Source organism: Zootoca vivipara, chromosome 4 (assembly GCF_963506605.1).
Source record: "Zootoca vivipara chromosome 4, rZooViv1.1, whole genome shotgun sequence".
In the NCBI taxonomy this organism is placed as follows: domain Eukaryota; kingdom Metazoa; phylum Chordata; class Lepidosauria; order Squamata; family Lacertidae; genus Zootoca; species Zootoca vivipara.
Genome location: NC_083279.1, coordinates 99,187,609 through 99,204,622, shown reverse-complemented (window position 1 = coordinate 99,204,622; position 17,014 = coordinate 99,187,609). Strand labels below are relative to the sequence as shown.

The window sequence follows — 17,014 nt, the reverse complement described above, 5'->3', positions numbered from 1 at the left end:
AGAGTGTCCACTAAGAGGAACTCACCTGGAGAGACACCTGACTAAGTTCAGTTCCTGTTCCTCCAGATATGCAGATAAGATGGATTAGCTGGCAGACAAAAGCCCCTAGCCAGCAGCCATTCTCTCTCTTAGCCTTTTTCTCCTTCCATGGGAACACATCTCCAGAGAATCTACAGTTAGGATGGTTCTCCCTCTCGGCCTGCTGCCAAGAGAGAGACCAAATGGAGCCTCACTTTACTAAGAAGACTCCAGATGTACATAGTTGTAACTTTTCTACGTAAGCCTGCCTTTCTGAGATTATGCTGTTAACTCAGGATGTCATGTGAGTAAACTCTATCTTATTTTAATACTATTGTGTCGTGTATTTCTTTTAAGAGGGGAAAAGGGGATTTGCCAGGAAGTATAATATTGAAGTATAATATTGTTGGAGAGGTTCTAACGAACCTAACGCTCACGTTTTGCTGCGCACAAAAAGGGGAATGTCACTCTGCTGATATTGGAAGCTTGCTAACACAAGCTTGGATAGGATCTATCTAATAATATATCCTAATCCACATCCCTAACATTCCCACAACAGACCCTGAGATATCGGGGTCCAAAGCTGAGACCTAGGGAACTCCCCTAGCATACCCTCCAACATCCCTCAGATAAATGCAGGGATACGGTTGCCGTATTTCAAAAAGTGAAAATCCAGACACAAACGTTATTGAACTTTTTTTGGGTGCGTGTGTGCGTGACAAATTTGTTGTTTATTATTTATTTTTAAAAACTATTTTGAAGGAAATTTGCCCCAAAATCAACACTTCCTACATGAGTTCCCATATGCCCAGGATTTCCTGGGCATTTTACCGATACAATCATACCTTGGAAGTCAACCAGAATCCATTCCGGAAGTCCATTCGACTTCCAAAACGTTCGGAAACTAAAGCGTGGTTTCCGATTGGCTGCAGTAGTCTCCTGCAGCCAATTGGAAGCCGCAGAAGCCCCATCAGATGTTCAGTTTCCAAAAATAGTTTGCAAACTGAAACAGTCACTTCTGAGTTTGCGACGCTCGGGAGCCAAAACGTTTGGGAACTAAGCCGTTCCAAAACCATGGTACGATTGTATTTGGAAATTCTGCTCATGCTATTTCCGATGGATGAACCCTGATGATGTTTGGAAAATCCCAGACATTTCTGGGACATGTCTCACTCCCCTCCAACTGGCCCTCCTCGGCCCCCAATTTCCTATCAGAAGGAGGATGAGTGCTGCCGCCACTTCACCAATTGGGCCCCCTCATTGCCACCGCTTGGGACCATACTTGCCAAGTTCCTCTCTGAGAAATAAGGGACCGGGCCGGAAGTAGCAGACCGGAAGTAGCGCTGCCGCCATTTTGGAACTGGGCGGAGCATGCTCAGAAGTGACTTTTGATGCTGCTTTGCCCAGTTCCAAAATGGCCACCGCGCCAGAAGTCGCACTGCAGCCATTTTGGAACTGGGCAGAGCAGCATCAAAAGTCACTTCTGTGCATGCTCCGCCCAGTTTCAAAATGGCCGCCGCGCCAGAATAAACCGGGGGAAAACAAAAAAAATCCGTTTTTTTCAGCTAGGAACAGCTGGAAAAACGGGGATTTCCCGGGGAATACGGGAGACTTGGCAGCTATGCTTGGGACTGTCCCTGGAAAATAGGGACACTTGGAGGGTATGCCCTGGTGATGTCACAGGGGAAGCCCCTGGGGATGCCACTTGACAGGCCCTGGAGACGGAAGTTAATTGGGAGAGGGGAGAAGGGCCAACCTCCCAGAGGGCCTATGATATAAGAACGTGAGAAAAGCCTGCCGGATCAGGCCAATGGCTCATCTTCTTCCCACAGTGGCCAACCAGATTCCTGTGCAGAACCCACAAGCAGGAGATCACAGGAGCATCTCTCCCCCCCCCCCCTAGCAATTGCTTTTCAGCCTGCACCTCTTCCTTAACCGCGATTTGCTCAGCTCAAACCACTTTGGCTCGATCTGTCTTCTCCGTGCCCAATTAAAGAGCCCTCTCGTGCCCCAGACGTCCTCTGCCTCGGCTAGATTTGTCACACTCCAGGGTGGACTAATATCGAGTCTTATTCGTGCGGTGACCTGGCTGGGCGCAGGGAAATCTGGCGGGTCAGGGAAAGGGCGGCCGGCCCTCTCCCTTTTTCTGCTTTGGCAGTCGGCTGCCAGGCAGCATCCATGCAAGGCTGGCGTCCCGCAATTTTGGGCCAGCCAGAAACGTATTTAACTCCCCGTCCTGCCCTATTTGTTGACTGAGGCATGGATGACAGATCGGCCGAGGGAAAGAGCTTGCCGAGGCGCCACAGGCTGGCTCTGGCGGTTGCTCCGGGGATGGGTTTGATTAAAAGGGGGAAATAGAGCTAGTTTGCTACCCTGCTGGATACAGTCAAATCTCGGTTCTCGAACGCAATTCATTCCGGAAACCCATTTGGCTGCCGAAATGTTTGACAACCGAGACGCGGCTTCCGGTGCGCTGCAGGAGCTTCCTGCACTCGAGCAGAAGCTGCGTCAGACATTCGGCTTCAGAAAAAACGTTCAAAAACTGGAACACTCACTTCCGGGTTATCGGTGTTCTGGAGCCGAAATGTTCCAAAACGGAGGCTTTTGGGATCCGAGGTTTGACTGTAGGAAGGTAAGAGCAGCCCTTCCGAATCAGGCCCATGGCCCATTTATTACTATTATCAGTGCTTTTTTTTCTGGGGGGGGGGTACGCAGGGGTACGCATACCCCTAAACATTTTGTGAATCTTTGTACTTTTGCCCATTTACTGTATTTTCCCCTGATTCAAACTATAAAATGGTGGTTTTCTTGAGTCAAAATAAGAGTACCCTTAAACATTTTATTTAGAAAAGAAAGCGCTGACTATTATGATAATTATTTATTGAATTTATCTATTGCCCTAGACCCGCAGGTCTCGGAGCGGTTCGCAGGATAAAATCGCAATATAAAATCACAAAATCTCACAGTGGGCCACTGAAAACCTGCAAGCAGGATTCGAACCCAGGAGCCCTCTCCCCTCCTGTGGTTTCCAGCAACTGGGATTCAGAAGCATGGCTGCCTTCAAGTGTGTGTGTGTGTGGGGGGGGAGAGCATTCGCCATGGTGGCTTAATGCCACAATGTCTATGTGGTAGCAAACTAAGATTTACTCAGAGGAGACCCATTGAAAGGAACGGATCTACCGTAACAGTGATGCTCATTAATTTTAAGGGGGTCTTCTCTGAGTAAGACGCAGTTGCGTGCCGCCCATTGTCACATGCAGGAAAACACTCAAAGGGAATTTCTCCTAAAATACCAGGACTAAGATAGCTAGCGCTTTCTTGTCCTGATTTCCCCAGCGTTCTTGTCTCAGGACCAAAGCTGAGTTCAGACACCCACTGGATAACAGGATCTGGGGATTAAGGTTCTCAATTTCCACAGGCAAAATTCAGCGTTTGGATTTGGGGATTGGAATGCAGCCATTTGCCAGGGTCGTTTCTTGCCCCGATAAGGAAACAGCTACATGACAAAGCTACGCGCCAAGCCCTTTACCCTTGCGTTTCTATTTCTTGGAAGTGTTTGAGCACACACAACTTTTGAAAGGAAATCTCATGGGGAAAATAACACTTCCCTGACTGGTTGAGGGTTAGGGGGATGGATGCGTGCTAACTTGCTCAATAAATATACACAGTGGTACCTTGGTTCTCAAACGCCTTGGTACTCAAACAACTTGGAACCCAAACACTGCAAACCTAGAAGTGTTCTGGTTTGCAAACTTCTTTTGGAAGTCAAATGTGCTCTGAGTGCCACACTTCCCTTTTGAGTCGAAACAAAATAAAAAAAAATCCTTCCAGTAGCACCTTAGAGACCAACAAAGTTTGATTTGAGTGCCACCCTTCCGTTTTGAGTGTTGCGCTGAGGTCTGTCTGTTTTTGCTATTTGCGTTTTTGTTTTTGAGACTGTGTGGAACCCAGTTCAGTTACTGATTGATTGATTGTGTGGCTGCAGTAGTACACTGTTTATTGCTTTCATTTTATGGATCAATGGTCTCGTTAGATAGTAAAAAATTATGTTAAATCGCTGTTTTAGGGGTTGTTTTTAAAAGTTTGGAACGGATTAATCCGGTTTGCATTACTTTCTATGGGAAAGCATGCCTTGGTTTTGGAACGGACCTCTGGAACGGATAACAACAACAACAACAACAACAACAACAACAACAACAACAACAACAACAACAACAACAACAACATATTATTATTTATACCCAGCCCATCTGGCTGGGTTTCCTCAGCCACTCTGGGCGGCTTCCAACCGAATATTAAAAACAGTACAGCATCAAACATTAAAAACTTCCCTAAACAGGGCCGCCTTCAGTTGTCTTTTAAAAGTAAAATAGTTACTTATTGCCTTGACATCTGCTGGGAGGGTGTTCCACAGGGCGGGTGCCACTACCGAGAAGGCCCTCTGCCTGGTTCCCTGTAACCTCACTTCTCGCAATGAGGGAACCGCCACAAGGCCCTTGACACTGGACCTCAGTGTCTGGGCAGAACGATGGGGGTGGAGATGCTCCTTTATTATTTATACCCCGCCCCTCTGGCTGGGTTTCCCCAGCCACTCTGGGCGGCTTCCAACAGAAGAATAAAATAATCAATTAAAGATTAAAAGCCTCCCTAAACAGGGCTGCCTTCAGATGTCTTCTAAAAATCTGGTAGCTGTTTTTCTCTTTGACATCTGATGGGAGGGCGTTCCACAGGGCGGGCGCCACTACTGAGAAGGCCCTCTGTCTGGTTCCCTGCAACTTGGCTTCTCGCAACAAGGGAACCACCAGAAGGCCCTCGGTACTGGACTAAGTTTGAGAACCAAGGTACCACTGTATATACCCAGGGCCGCCCCTAAGGCAAGGCTGGTTGGCGCAGGGCGCCAGGGCGCCGGGCCACCAGGGGCGCGCGGTGCTGCAGCGCCCGCGAAAGCCGCGCACTCGGAAACGGGGGGGACACACACACACTGGAGGGATAGTTCGCACCATGGAGCCAGGGCGCCAGCTACGCTTAAGACGGCCCTGTATATACCTATATTCCAGGAAGATCGGCCTTCTTTTTTGCAAACCGAATATGAAAGGGCACATTCCAAACAGCCCCTGCTGGGTAGGCGGTTCACATGCGTCTCTGTAATTCTGGCTTCAGTCAAGAGCAGGCAGCCGGAGAAAAAAAATGTGAATCGTGGTGGAGTCACAGCACGGGAGCCCCAGTGACATGCAAGACACGTACTGAGAAAGCCCAGGGAAGACTCGGCCGGACGCAAAGACCTACCAAGCTGATGTCCTGCAGGGAGATCGATTTCTTCTCCTCCACAACCTTCCCCAGACGCCCCACCGTTAACTGCATGGGGAAAAGAAAGAGAGAGCGATGGGAAAGAGGCAAAGGCTTCAGAGAATCACAGCATTGCACACTTGGAAGGGAAAATATGGACACTTAGAAGATTGTGAAGTCCCTGTCAGAGGAAAAGGCGGGATAAAATAATAATAATAATAATAATAATAATAATAATAATAATAATAAGACAGAGGCACACGATCTCCAGGAGAAGAGATGCCCCCTAAACCGCACAGCACAACTGCAATTTTATGCACATTGAACTCACATGATTTCAAATATTTACAAGAAAGGAGATTCTGCCAAAACATCAGGATGAACTTTCCAACAGCAAGAGCTGCTTGACAGTGGAAAGGTCTCCCTCTTCGGGAGGCTGTGGACTCTCCTTCTTTGGGGGCTTTTAAGCAGAGGTTGTGGATGGCCATCTATCTTGGATGCTTTAGCTGAGATTCCTGCCTTGCAGGGGGTTGGACTAGATGACCCTTGGGGTCCCTTCCAACTCTAGGATTCTATACCATATAAGTGTTGGTGTTGACCTTTAAAGCCCTAAACGGCCTCGGTCCGGTATACCTGAAGGAGCGTCTCCACCCCCATCGTTCTGCCCGGACACTGAGGTCCAGCTCCGAGGGCCTTCTGGTGGTTCCCTCCCTGTGAGAAGCCAAGTTACAGGGAACCAGGCAGAGGGCCTTCTCGGTAGTGGCACCCACCCTGTGGAATGCCCTCCCACTAGAGGTCAAAGAGAACAATTACCAGACCTTTAGAAGGCATCTCAAGGCAGCCCTGTTTAGGGAAGCTTTTAATGTTTGATGGATTTCTGTATTTTAGAATTTCTGTTTTTTTGGAAGCCGCCCAGAGTGGCTGGGGGAACCCGGCCAGATGGGCGGGGTATAAATAATAAATTATTATTATTATTATTATTATTATTATTATTATTATTATTATTATTATTATACCAGGGGTCAGCAAAATTTTTTTGCTGCAGGCCGGTCCACTGTCCCTCAGACCTTGTGGCGGGCTGGAAAAGTGGCTCGGGGGGGGGGGATCTGGAAGAAGAGGCAAGGGGGGCAAGTAGTCCTCCCCCCCACCCCCACCCGCTGGCGCTTACCTTCCCAGGGGCTGCCACCTTCGCCACCATGGCCGCTGCTGCTGCTTCTCGTGGGTAGGCAGAAGGAGCTTGTCCGCTCCGCTCTCTGGCCCACAGAAGCACCAGGGTGGTGACGGGAAGATGAGTGGAGCAAAAGGGCTGGTTCTGGAGAGGGGCTGCTGAAAATGGTGCTCAGCCAGCTCAGCCCCGCCCCCTTCCTCCTCTAGGCAGGGCGGGGAGAAGCCAGGAGGGAGGAGGGAGGAGGCGCCGCCGGGGGGGGGGGAATTGCACAGCCTGAATGAACAGAATCCCCACCTGATCCACGGACAATCTGCGGGCCGGATCCTGAAGGCAATTGGGCCTGATCCGGCCCGCGGAACTTAGTTTGCCGACCCCCGTTCTATAGGCATGTTGAAGGCTGGTTAGTTGAAACCTTGCAAGAAATCTTGGAGACTTCTAGAGCCGACATGTCTATTTCGGGAGCCCTGGGATGCTCTCACAGGGGTTCGGTTCCCAGGGTTTAAGAATTTGTGTTTTCGTTAAGACCCAGAACCCTTGTAACCGAAATCCGGAGAACGCTGCACTCATGCCTCATTCTGCTTTTCTGCCTGTACAATCTTCTCTCCCGTGCGGTTTCAGTCACTTAATTACGCTAGCTTACAACACTGTATGGATTTTATTCATTGATTCCTATTACGGTTTGTAATTGTTTCTAGGGTTTCTTGAATGGTCATATTTATTGTTCACTCAATGCGCTCAGAGGCACTTTGGACCCAAGAACAGATATTGTGGCAAATGTTCGATTATCGTTACAGGACCACTGCTGCTGCTCAACAGAGAAGGCTCCTTTTTAAATATTGTTTTTATTTATTTTTATCTTTGTCATTCTAAATTGTTATTGATATTAATGTTGTATTTTTAGTTTTAGATTTTATGATCTATGTGGAAATTGTTATCCATTTGGTTGTGTACCTTTTGATGTGTTTTATTTATTGTTTATGACTTCAGTTATGTTTGTAATTATGTGAATCTTGTCATGTTGTCAGTTGCCTTGAGCACTGTTTTAACTATGGAAAGGCAGCAGACAAATAAATAATTATGATGGTGATGTTTATTTTCCACCTTTTAATTATTCTTCTTCTTCCTGTATTTATATCCTGTTTTAAACCCAGACTGGGATTCTAGGCCACTTACACAATTTCAAATGACACAGAGAAAATGCAAAAACGTATAAAAGTTAATCATTAAAACATAATTGGAACACTAATGGAATTTCAAAAATATATTTAAAAAAAACCTCTTGCATCCGAAACCGAGATCATCAAGTATTTTTCTAAAGATTGGGGTAAACTTGTAATTTATTTAAAAGACCACTGCAAACAGTTAAAATCTTTGGCAGGGATGTAACACCACTTGTAATGTGGAATTTTTTATGATAATTACGGTTATTTAACAGATAGATAGGTAATGGTAAAGATGCAGTAAATCTAATCTTAAACATGGAACCCATCGAGGGAGGGAAGGTTCAAAAGAACATTGTATTTTAATGTTGGAAATGGTTATGTTAAAATGTACAAAATTGTGAAAAACCAATAAAAATTATTTTAAAAATAATAATAAAAACCTCCTGCATTGCAGGGGGTTGGACTATATGCCCTTTGGTGGTTTCCTTCCAATTCTACAATTCTGTGATTTAACTCTGTTAAAATGCAGATTATGAAAAACAGCACAGCGCTGTGAAATCCCCTTTCCTTATAAAGCAGTTGGTTGCCAAAAGCCTGCCGGTAGAAAACCATCTTTGCCGGCTGGCAAAAGGACAGCAAGGAGGGAGCCAGTCTGGCTTCTCTAGGCAGGGAGTTCCAAAGTTATATGGGAGCGGCCACCATAGCTGCCAAGTCTCCCATATTCCCCGGGAAACCCCCGTTTTTCCGGCTGTCCCCAGCCGAAAAAACAGATTTTTTTGTTTTCCCCCGGTTTATTCTGGCGCGGCGGCCATTTTGGAACTGGGCGGAGCATGCTCAGAAGCGACTTTTGATGCTGCTCTGCCCAGTTCCAAAATGGCTGCAGCGCGACTTCTGGTGCGGCGGCCATTTTGGAACTGGGCACAGCAGCATCAAAAGTCACTTCTGAGCATGCTCCGCCCAGTTCCAAAATGGCGGCAGTGATACTTCCGGTCTGCTACTTCCGGTCCGGTCCCTTATTTTTCAGAGAGGAACTTGGCACGTATGGCGGCCAACACCGAGAAGGCCCTCCCTGGGGCATTATCTAGCTGCATTTGCCCAGCTCTCATTCATTTTAGTGGAAATTTCTTCTTCTTCTTCTTCTTCTTCTTCTTCTTCTTCTTCTTCTTCTTCTTCTTCTCCTTCTCCTTCTCCTTCTCCTTCTCCTTCTCCTCCTCCTCCTCCTCCTCCTCCTCCTCCTCCTCCTCCTCCTCCGATCCCTCGTAGCTGAATAAGATTGTCTTCCATGAACACGGTTTTAACACTGAGTCCGTAAGTGCCTGTGGAGGCAAACTCTGGACCCACACGTCCTTCCGCAGTGGGGACATTGGTTTCCGGGTGGGAGTTGATCACAGTGTGGATTTGCCAAGCGTGCCTTCCTCTTACCATGTTTCTCCCTTGCGTCCTGTGTTCGAGTGTCTTCAAAGCCCAGGACACCTTTGGTCAAGGCTGTTCTCCAAGTGGAGCGCTCGCAGGCCAGTGTTTCCCAGTTGTCAGTGTTTCTCCTACATTTTTCAACGTCTTTTGTTGACCACCAGCATTACGCTTTCCATTTTTAAGTTCAGAATAGAGGAGCTGCTTTGGTGCGAGGTCGCCCTGCACCTTCAGGCACAACAGGCTGTCGAGAAGAATTTGTCAGGGTCACCGAGAGAGGGTGCCAGGGATCAGGTAAGGCTCCTTGGTCCTTCCTCCTGGCTCTCTGAAACTTGTGCATCAGGGGGCGAGTGTGTGAGCATCTTGCCCCCTCCCCAAATCTGACAGGCTGGAAAGCAATTCCTTTTTTTTAAAAATAATTTTTATTAATTTTACACACAAAACTAAACAAACTACACAAACATACAATATAACATACAATATAACACAGTCCCTTCGTCTTCCCTCCACCCACTGGTTCACCTCTGCCACCAGTGAAACAGTGTGCTTTGAGAATCAAAGGGGTCCATTGTAAGTTGGGTTTGGCCTCCCCCCTCCTCCCCCCCCCCTGGAAAGCAATTCCTGACTGATCCAGACACATTGTTGAGGGACATTTTGAATGTTTGATGTTTTATCGTGTTTTTTATATTCTGTTGGGAGCCGCCCAGAGTGGCTGGGGAAACCACGCTAGATGGGTGGGGTATAAATATTATTATTATTATTATTATTATTATTATTATTATTAGTGCTTTTTTCTGGGGGGATGCAGGGGTACACATACCCCTAAACATTTTGCAAATCTCTGTACTTTTGTCCATTTGCTGTATTTATTTCCCCCGATTTGAACTATAAAATGGTGATTTTCTTGAGTCAGAATGAGAATACCCCTAAAAATTTTTTTTAGGAAAAAGCACTGATGATGATGATCTACTCACAGGGAAGCTGATCTCTTCCTCCAACACCTTGTCTCCAACGACCTGCAAGAAACAAGAAAACAGGGGTGTGGGAAACAGGAAGGAATCAAAGGATTTCCCATCTTCAAAGATACAGCAGCATTTAAATCTCAGGTGCTGAAAGAGCCACAGATTGTTTCTTAAGGCATGCAGACCACCATCTCACTGAATGGTTGGCTGGGTGGAAGCAAATCACCTGAAATATTTTTATAAATGGACATAAATCACCTGAATCACCTGAAATATTTTTATAAATGGACATAAATCTGACATCAGGAACCAGAAGACAGAAAAACCAGTAGGAGAACACTTCAATCTCCCAGGACATTCTATACAAGATCTCAAAGTAGCTGTCTTACTACAAAAGAATTTCAGAAATAGACTGGAAAGAGAAGTTGCTGAATTGCAACTTATCACCAAGCTCAAAACCATGGAGGGACCTGGTTTGAACAGAGATATCGGGTTCTTATCTCATTATACATGATAAGCGATCTTCAGCCATCTCAACCCTTGCTTTTTCATGCAAAACCATTTGCAGTCGTTTGCGGTCATCAACAGCTATCAGTCAGTCAATCACCCATTTCCACCACCCTTCTGAGTGATCCCCCCTCCCCATCCCCACCCCTCCCCACCCCTTCTCTACATAAGTGCCTGGAAACTTCCATTTCACTGTATCTGAAGAAGTGTGCATGCACACGAAAGCTCATACCAAAATAAAAACTTAGTTGGTCTTTAAGGTGCTACTGAAGGAATTTTTTTATTTCACCTGAAATATTGTCCATGTAAAGATAACACACAAGTGGGTACTGCAACAAAATGTTGCAGCGTACGGTGATACCGTCCAACTACTCCATTCTGACAGCTCTCTGTGGCTGCAAAGTATGCTCAGCTCTCACTGGTGTGATTTTGGGGTTCCCCTCTTAATTTCCCCCACCAAAATTTTTGGCACTTCTGAAAATCTCAGAGGTTGTCCAGACTAGTTCCTGGTACTACTCCCTTTTCTGCGTAGGTTATCCAGTTTTTGCTACATAATCAATGGTGCTTGATGACCAAAAACAGAGGGGATGGAATATACTGTGTTAGGTTTTTAAGGAGGGGCCAGTCTTGGACGATGCGCTGAGTCACTTCCAATTTTGGGGGTCCTGTACCCAGTGAGGGATAAAATCTAACGGAAGAGGTGGCTGCAATGGTGAGACAAATTCTACTTAAGACAATGACCTTAGGGAGGAATAAGTAGTTCCATAAATTCATCCCCACTAAGACAAAAACAGTGACAAAGCTATTAAGTTTCAACAAAAATGACAAACTTGAACCTTCGATTCCAGCTTTTCAAAGTCTGATGGTCACAAATGTCATTGACTTGCTGAGCCTGCAGCCATGTATCCAAGATGCCTCCTGGAAGGGCCGGATTTAGGTTTGATGAGGCCCTAAGCTACTGAAGGTAATGGGGCCCTTTATATGTCCAGCTCAGCTGGACAGACAGGAGTGCCTGGCGTGCTATGGTTCACGGGGTCACGAAGAGTCGGACATGACTAAACGACTAAACAACAACAACATATATCCAGCTGTCCTTTGTCAACAACAAATGGTCACTGTTTTTTGTGTAGAATATATGCTGTATGGTCATTTAGGGACCTAATAGGTATCTCAAGCCATTTGCCCGTGTTGCCTTGCACCCAGTCCCTGCAGAATGGAGGCACCCTATATATAGAAAGGAGCAAACCAGGGATAATTTAGCGAGCAGGCAGGGCCCATGACTTACATCATAGGAGCCTACACAACACAAAACACTGTATTTTTTTGTTTTCTACCTTATATTTTGGAAATGTACATCCAGGGTTTCCCCTTTAATTTTTTGGGGGTGGGGGCCAAGAGAGTGGGGCCCTAAGCTTATACATAAATCCGGCACTGCCTCCTGGGAATAAACACTCTTAATGGAAGTTGGGATTCGTGGGTTGTCCGGCACGTTTCATAACGCACCGAGAAAGTTTTCCGGTACTCAGGACGTGACTTCGCTGTTGCGATGCTTTTCTCCAGCCTTGTCCAGGAGCGATGGACTGTTCTTGCTGGCTGTCCAGAAAGCAGAACCCAGTTCCCACCCACCCTTTTTGGCACTACAGTGGAACCTCGGTTTATGAACACCTCGTTTTATGAATTTTCGGTTTACGAACGCTGCGGATCTATCTGGAACAGATTAATTCACTTTCCATTACTTTCAATGGGAAAGTTTGCTTCAGTTTATGAACAGACTTCCGGAACCAATTACACCCATGCTTCGGGTTAAGTACGCTTCAGGATGAGTACTCCGTGGACCCGTCTGGAACGGATTAATTCACTTTCCATTACTTTCAATGGGAAAGTTTGCTTCAGTTTATGAACGCTTCAGTTTATGAACAGACTTCCGGAACCAATTACACCCATGCTTCGGGTTAAGTACGCTTCAGGATGAGTACTCCGTGTACCCGTCTGGAACGGATTAATCCACTTCCATTACTTTCAATGGGAAAGTTTGCTTCAGTTTATGAATGCTTCAGTTTATGAACAGACTTCCGGAACCAATTACACCCATGCTTTGGGTTAAGTACGCTTCAGGATGAGTACTCCGTGGACCCGTCTGGAACGGATTAATTCACTTTCCATTACTTTCAATGGGAAAGTTTGCTTCAGTTTATGAACGCTTCAGTTTATGAACAGACTTCCGGAACCAATTACACCCATGCTTCGGGTTAAGTACGCTTCAGGATGAGTACTCCGTGGACCCGTCTGGAACGGATTAATCCACTTCCATTACTTTCAATGGGAAAGTTCGATTCAGTTTATGAACGCTTCAGTTTATGAACAGACTTCCGGAACCAATTGTGTTCATAAACCGAGATACCACTGTACTGACAAACGTCTGATCTACAGCGTAGCAACAAAATTAGGCAGCCTTGCAAAATCTCTGTACAGGGAAATAATCGGGAGCAGAGACTCCCTTAGGGGAGGAAGCTTCAGGGTGGAAGGCGCCCACCTGGCAGAAAAGCTGGTGGTTGTCTTCAGAAACCAACAGGAGGCAACAGCATGGCGACTGGGTCTCTTGTTTCAGCTGCGAGAGAGGGAGAGAGAAAAGTGAGCCATTCCCAGGAGGGGGAAACCACCCACATCCCAGCCATTCCCAGACCATCAGACTTCTGTTCTCCATAGGTAAAGGTAAAGGGACCCCTGACCATCAGGTCCAGTCGTGACCGACTCTGGGGTTGCGCGCTCATCTCGCATTATTGGCTGAGGGAGCCGGCGTACAGCTTCCAGGTCATGTGGCCAGCATGACAAAGCCGCTTCTGGTGAACCAGAGCAGCACACAGAAACGCCATTTACCTTCCCACCAGAGTGGTACCTATTTATCTACTTGCACTTTGATGTGCTTTCGAACTTCTAGGTTGGCAGGAGCAGGGACCGAGCAACGGGAGCTCGTCGTGGGGATTCGAACTGCTGACCTTCTGATCGGCAAGCCCTAGGCTCAGTAGTTTAACCCACAGGAATTGGAAGAGACCCAAAGAGCCATCTAGTACAACCCACTGCAATGCAGGAAATGAAGGTTGTCATAGCCACAAGGCATCATTCCCATGACCGCTCTCCCCCAGCAGGGACCAAGCAGGAAATAAGCAATGACTCTCCTTCCTTGGAGGTTTTCAAGCAGAGGTTGGGTGGCCATCTGTCCTGGATGCTTTAGCTGAGATTCCTGCATTGCAGAGGGTCAGACTGGATGACACTTGAGGGTCCCATCTCAACGATTCTATGATTCTGACAGCCAGGCTCCAAAATACTCACGTAATTAATAACTTTGAGCTGGAGTGAGGCTGCATCCAAGTCGTACAGTTCGCCTGCAAAAGCAACAGATCGGGGAGCTGTGAGTTCCTGCTATGAGATTAAACAAACATAACAATAACTACATGTACTTATTTCATTTCTTAATAACTTCCACTGAAGAACCCGGAACTGATTCGTAGGATCATAAAAACATATAGAAGAATACAGTACAGTATGTGTTTTAGGCCACCCTTGTCTCCGAGAGGTGAGAGACTACAATGGTTTCAGGCGCTTGCTCAGGTCCAGTTTCCTTAGAATGGAGGTCAGCAGAGACTGCAATGTCTTTAGGAGTTTGGGTTTTATTTCCAACCTCATCATGGAATGGAGACTCACTGTATCACCGCCGCAAAAGATATTTCTTCTCCATGAGCGGGAGCTTTGGGTCCAGTACAGAGGGAGCAAGTCTTTGCATCTCCAGCTCCTAGCCTGCTTTCAATCCCAGCTCTCACACACTTTCCTGCTACAGTGGTACCTTGCTTCTCAGCCTTGGTTCCCAAAAGCCGAAAACCCGGAAGTGAGTATTCCGGTTCTTGAACGTTTTTCGGAAGCTGAACATCCAATGTGGCTGTGGGCTATTGTTTCCGGGGTGCCTGCACCAATCAGAAGCTGCGCCTTGGTTTTCAAACATTTCAGAAGTCAAACGGACTGCCGGAATGGATTAAGTTTGGCACTTTTGTTTTCGCTATTTATTTTGCATTTTTGAGGCTTTTTTGGTACATTTGTTTTTGTGACTGTGTGGAACCCAGTTCAGCTACTGATTGATTGATTGATCGATTGATGGATTGTGTAACTGTGGAAATGGATAAAAGCCCCCCATCCAAACAATGACTATTATCAGTGCAGGTAAGAAAAAAAATCATTTTAATTTTTATCAACTGCAATACTGTCTTATTTTATAGTACAATACATTATTGCTTTCATTTTATGGATAAGTGGTCTCGTTAGATAGTAAAATTCATGTTAAATTGCTGTTTTAGGGGTTTTAGGGGTTGGAATGGAATAATAATAATAATAATAATAATAATAATAATAATTTATTATTTATACCCCGCCCATCTGGCTGGGTTTCCCCAGCCACTCTGGGCGGCTTCCAACAGAAGAATAAAATAATCGATTAAAGATTAAAAGCCTCCCTAAACAGGGCTGCCTTCAGATGTCTTCTAAAAATCTGGTAGCTGTTTTTCTCTTTGACATCTGATGGGAAGGCGTTCCACAGGGCGGGCACCACCACCGAGAAGGCCCTCTGCCTGGTTCCCTGCAACTTGGCTTCGCGCAACGAGGGAACCGCCAGAAAGTCATCGGCACAAGACAGTCTGCAGGCAGGTAGGGTCTCAGCCTGCGTACCAGATGGAGCTGATAGACAGCTGCCCTGGACACAGAATTGACCTGCGCCTCCATGGACAGCTGTGAGTCTAAAATGACTCCCAGGCTGCGCACCTGGTCCTTCAGGGGCACAGTTACCCCATTCAGAACCAGGGAGTCCTCCACACCTGCCCGCCTCCTGCCCCCCCCCAAAACAGTACTTCTGTCTTGTCAGGATTCAACCTCAATCTGTTAGCCGCCATCCATCCTCCAACCGCCTCCAGGCACTCACACAGGACCTTCACCGCCTTCACTGGTTCTGATTTGAAAGATGGTGTCAAAAGCCGCTGAGAGATCCAGCAGAACTAGGAAACAGCTCTCACCTTTGTCCCTAGCCCGCCGGGGATCATCAACCTGTTTTGCATTACTTTTGATGGGAAAGCGTGCCTTGGTTTTGGAACGCTTTGGTTTTGGAATGGATTTCCGGAATGGATTAAGTTTGAGAACCAAGGTACCACTGTATTGTTCTCCTAGCTAGCAGATAGGTGAGGGGGTGGAGGAAAGGCCCACCTGGATGGCCCCCTCACTTAGTTGCAGCTCTTGCAACCTGGCTCCTTTTGGGATGCTGAGGAGGAAACTTAAGCATCCAGAGAAGGTCTTACAAAGAAACTGGTCTGACCAGTTCAGTGATTTCCTCCTTCCTAACCAGCACTCGGGTACAGGAACCTCCATGAATTGGGAGGGACTCGTGGCATCATCCAGACTGACCCCACATCCCACAGCAATATATATAAAAACAATTAAAACAATTGCATATATATCTATATATGTGATATGTCCGAGTTTCTTGGCCCAGGAAAATGACATCCAGTGGGAAGTTTCAGAAATCGGCAAAATGTCCGGGTGGGAGGTGGGGAGCTCAATAACTCTGTCCAGGTGTTCACTTTTGGAAATACGGCACCCTAAATATAAAAACAATCCTTGAAAATGATATATAAAATAATGTACAGTCTATTGTTATCTGTCTGCATCTGAGCATGCCGCTGCCTGCCTCGCACCCTTACCACACAGTTGGAGGATCTTGCGGTCCAAGTCGCTGTAGCTGTTCTTGGAAGGCCCCTCGGTTTTTGCTAGAGAATTCTGCGACGAACTGGTGGACAGGCTGACCTGCGGCCAGGGCTGCAGCTTCTGCAGGGCTTGGATGCGCTTGTAGGACACCAGGATCTGCAAGGAATTGCATTTGCAAATGGGCAAGGGAAATGGATGGAGCAAAGAGCTCTGAGTGCGAAGGACAGAAACTCTGCAGTGGAATGAGGCCGAAAGCACAACCCCACCCCTATTTAAATTCCCCTTCTCCCCTTCTCATTATGTTATTGTTAATGTCATGATAATTCTTCAGAGGGTACCTATTTATCTATGTGCACTCCCAACAAAAGATTAAAAACACAATACAGCATTAAACATGAAAAACTTCCCTAAGCAGGGCTGCCTTCAGATGTCTTCTAAAAGTCAGATAGTTGACATTTGATGGGAGGGCGTTCCACAGGGCGGGTGCCACTACCGAGAAGGCCCTCTGCCTGGTTCCCTGTAACCTCACTTGTAACAGGGAGGGAACCGCCAGAAGGCCCTCGGAGCTGGACCTCAGTGTCCGGGCAGAATGACGGGGGTGGAGACGCTCCTTCAGGTATACCGGACCGAGGCCATTTAGGGCTTTAAAGGTCAGCACCAACACTTTGAATTGTGCTCAGAAACGTACTGGGAGCCAATGCAGATCTCTCAAGACCGGTGTTATGTGGTCTCGGCGGTCGCTCCCAGTCACCAGTCTAGCT

The 17,014-nt window shown here is 46.8% G+C and overlaps 1 protein-coding gene across 2 annotated transcripts in view; it reads right to left on the bottom strand.

Moving 5' to 3' along the window:
* Window positions 1-17,014, bottom strand: part of PDE2A (phosphodiesterase 2A) — a 360,136-nt gene that overhangs the window by 35,599 nt on the left and 307,523 nt on the right. For both annotated transcript variants that reach the window (XM_060273988.1, XM_060273990.1), the window contains 5 exons: window positions 16,250-16,409; window positions 13,845-13,897; window positions 13,048-13,122; window positions 10,020-10,061; window positions 5,305-5,373 (listed from right to left, as the gene is read on the bottom strand). In XM_060273988.1, the coding sequence (XP_060129971.1) occupies window positions 5,305-5,373; window positions 10,020-10,061; window positions 13,048-13,122; window positions 13,845-13,897; window positions 16,250-16,409 (399 nt within the window). The remainder of the gene's footprint in view (window positions 1-5,304; window positions 5,374-10,019; window positions 10,062-13,047; window positions 13,123-13,844; window positions 13,898-16,249; window positions 16,410-17,014) is intronic.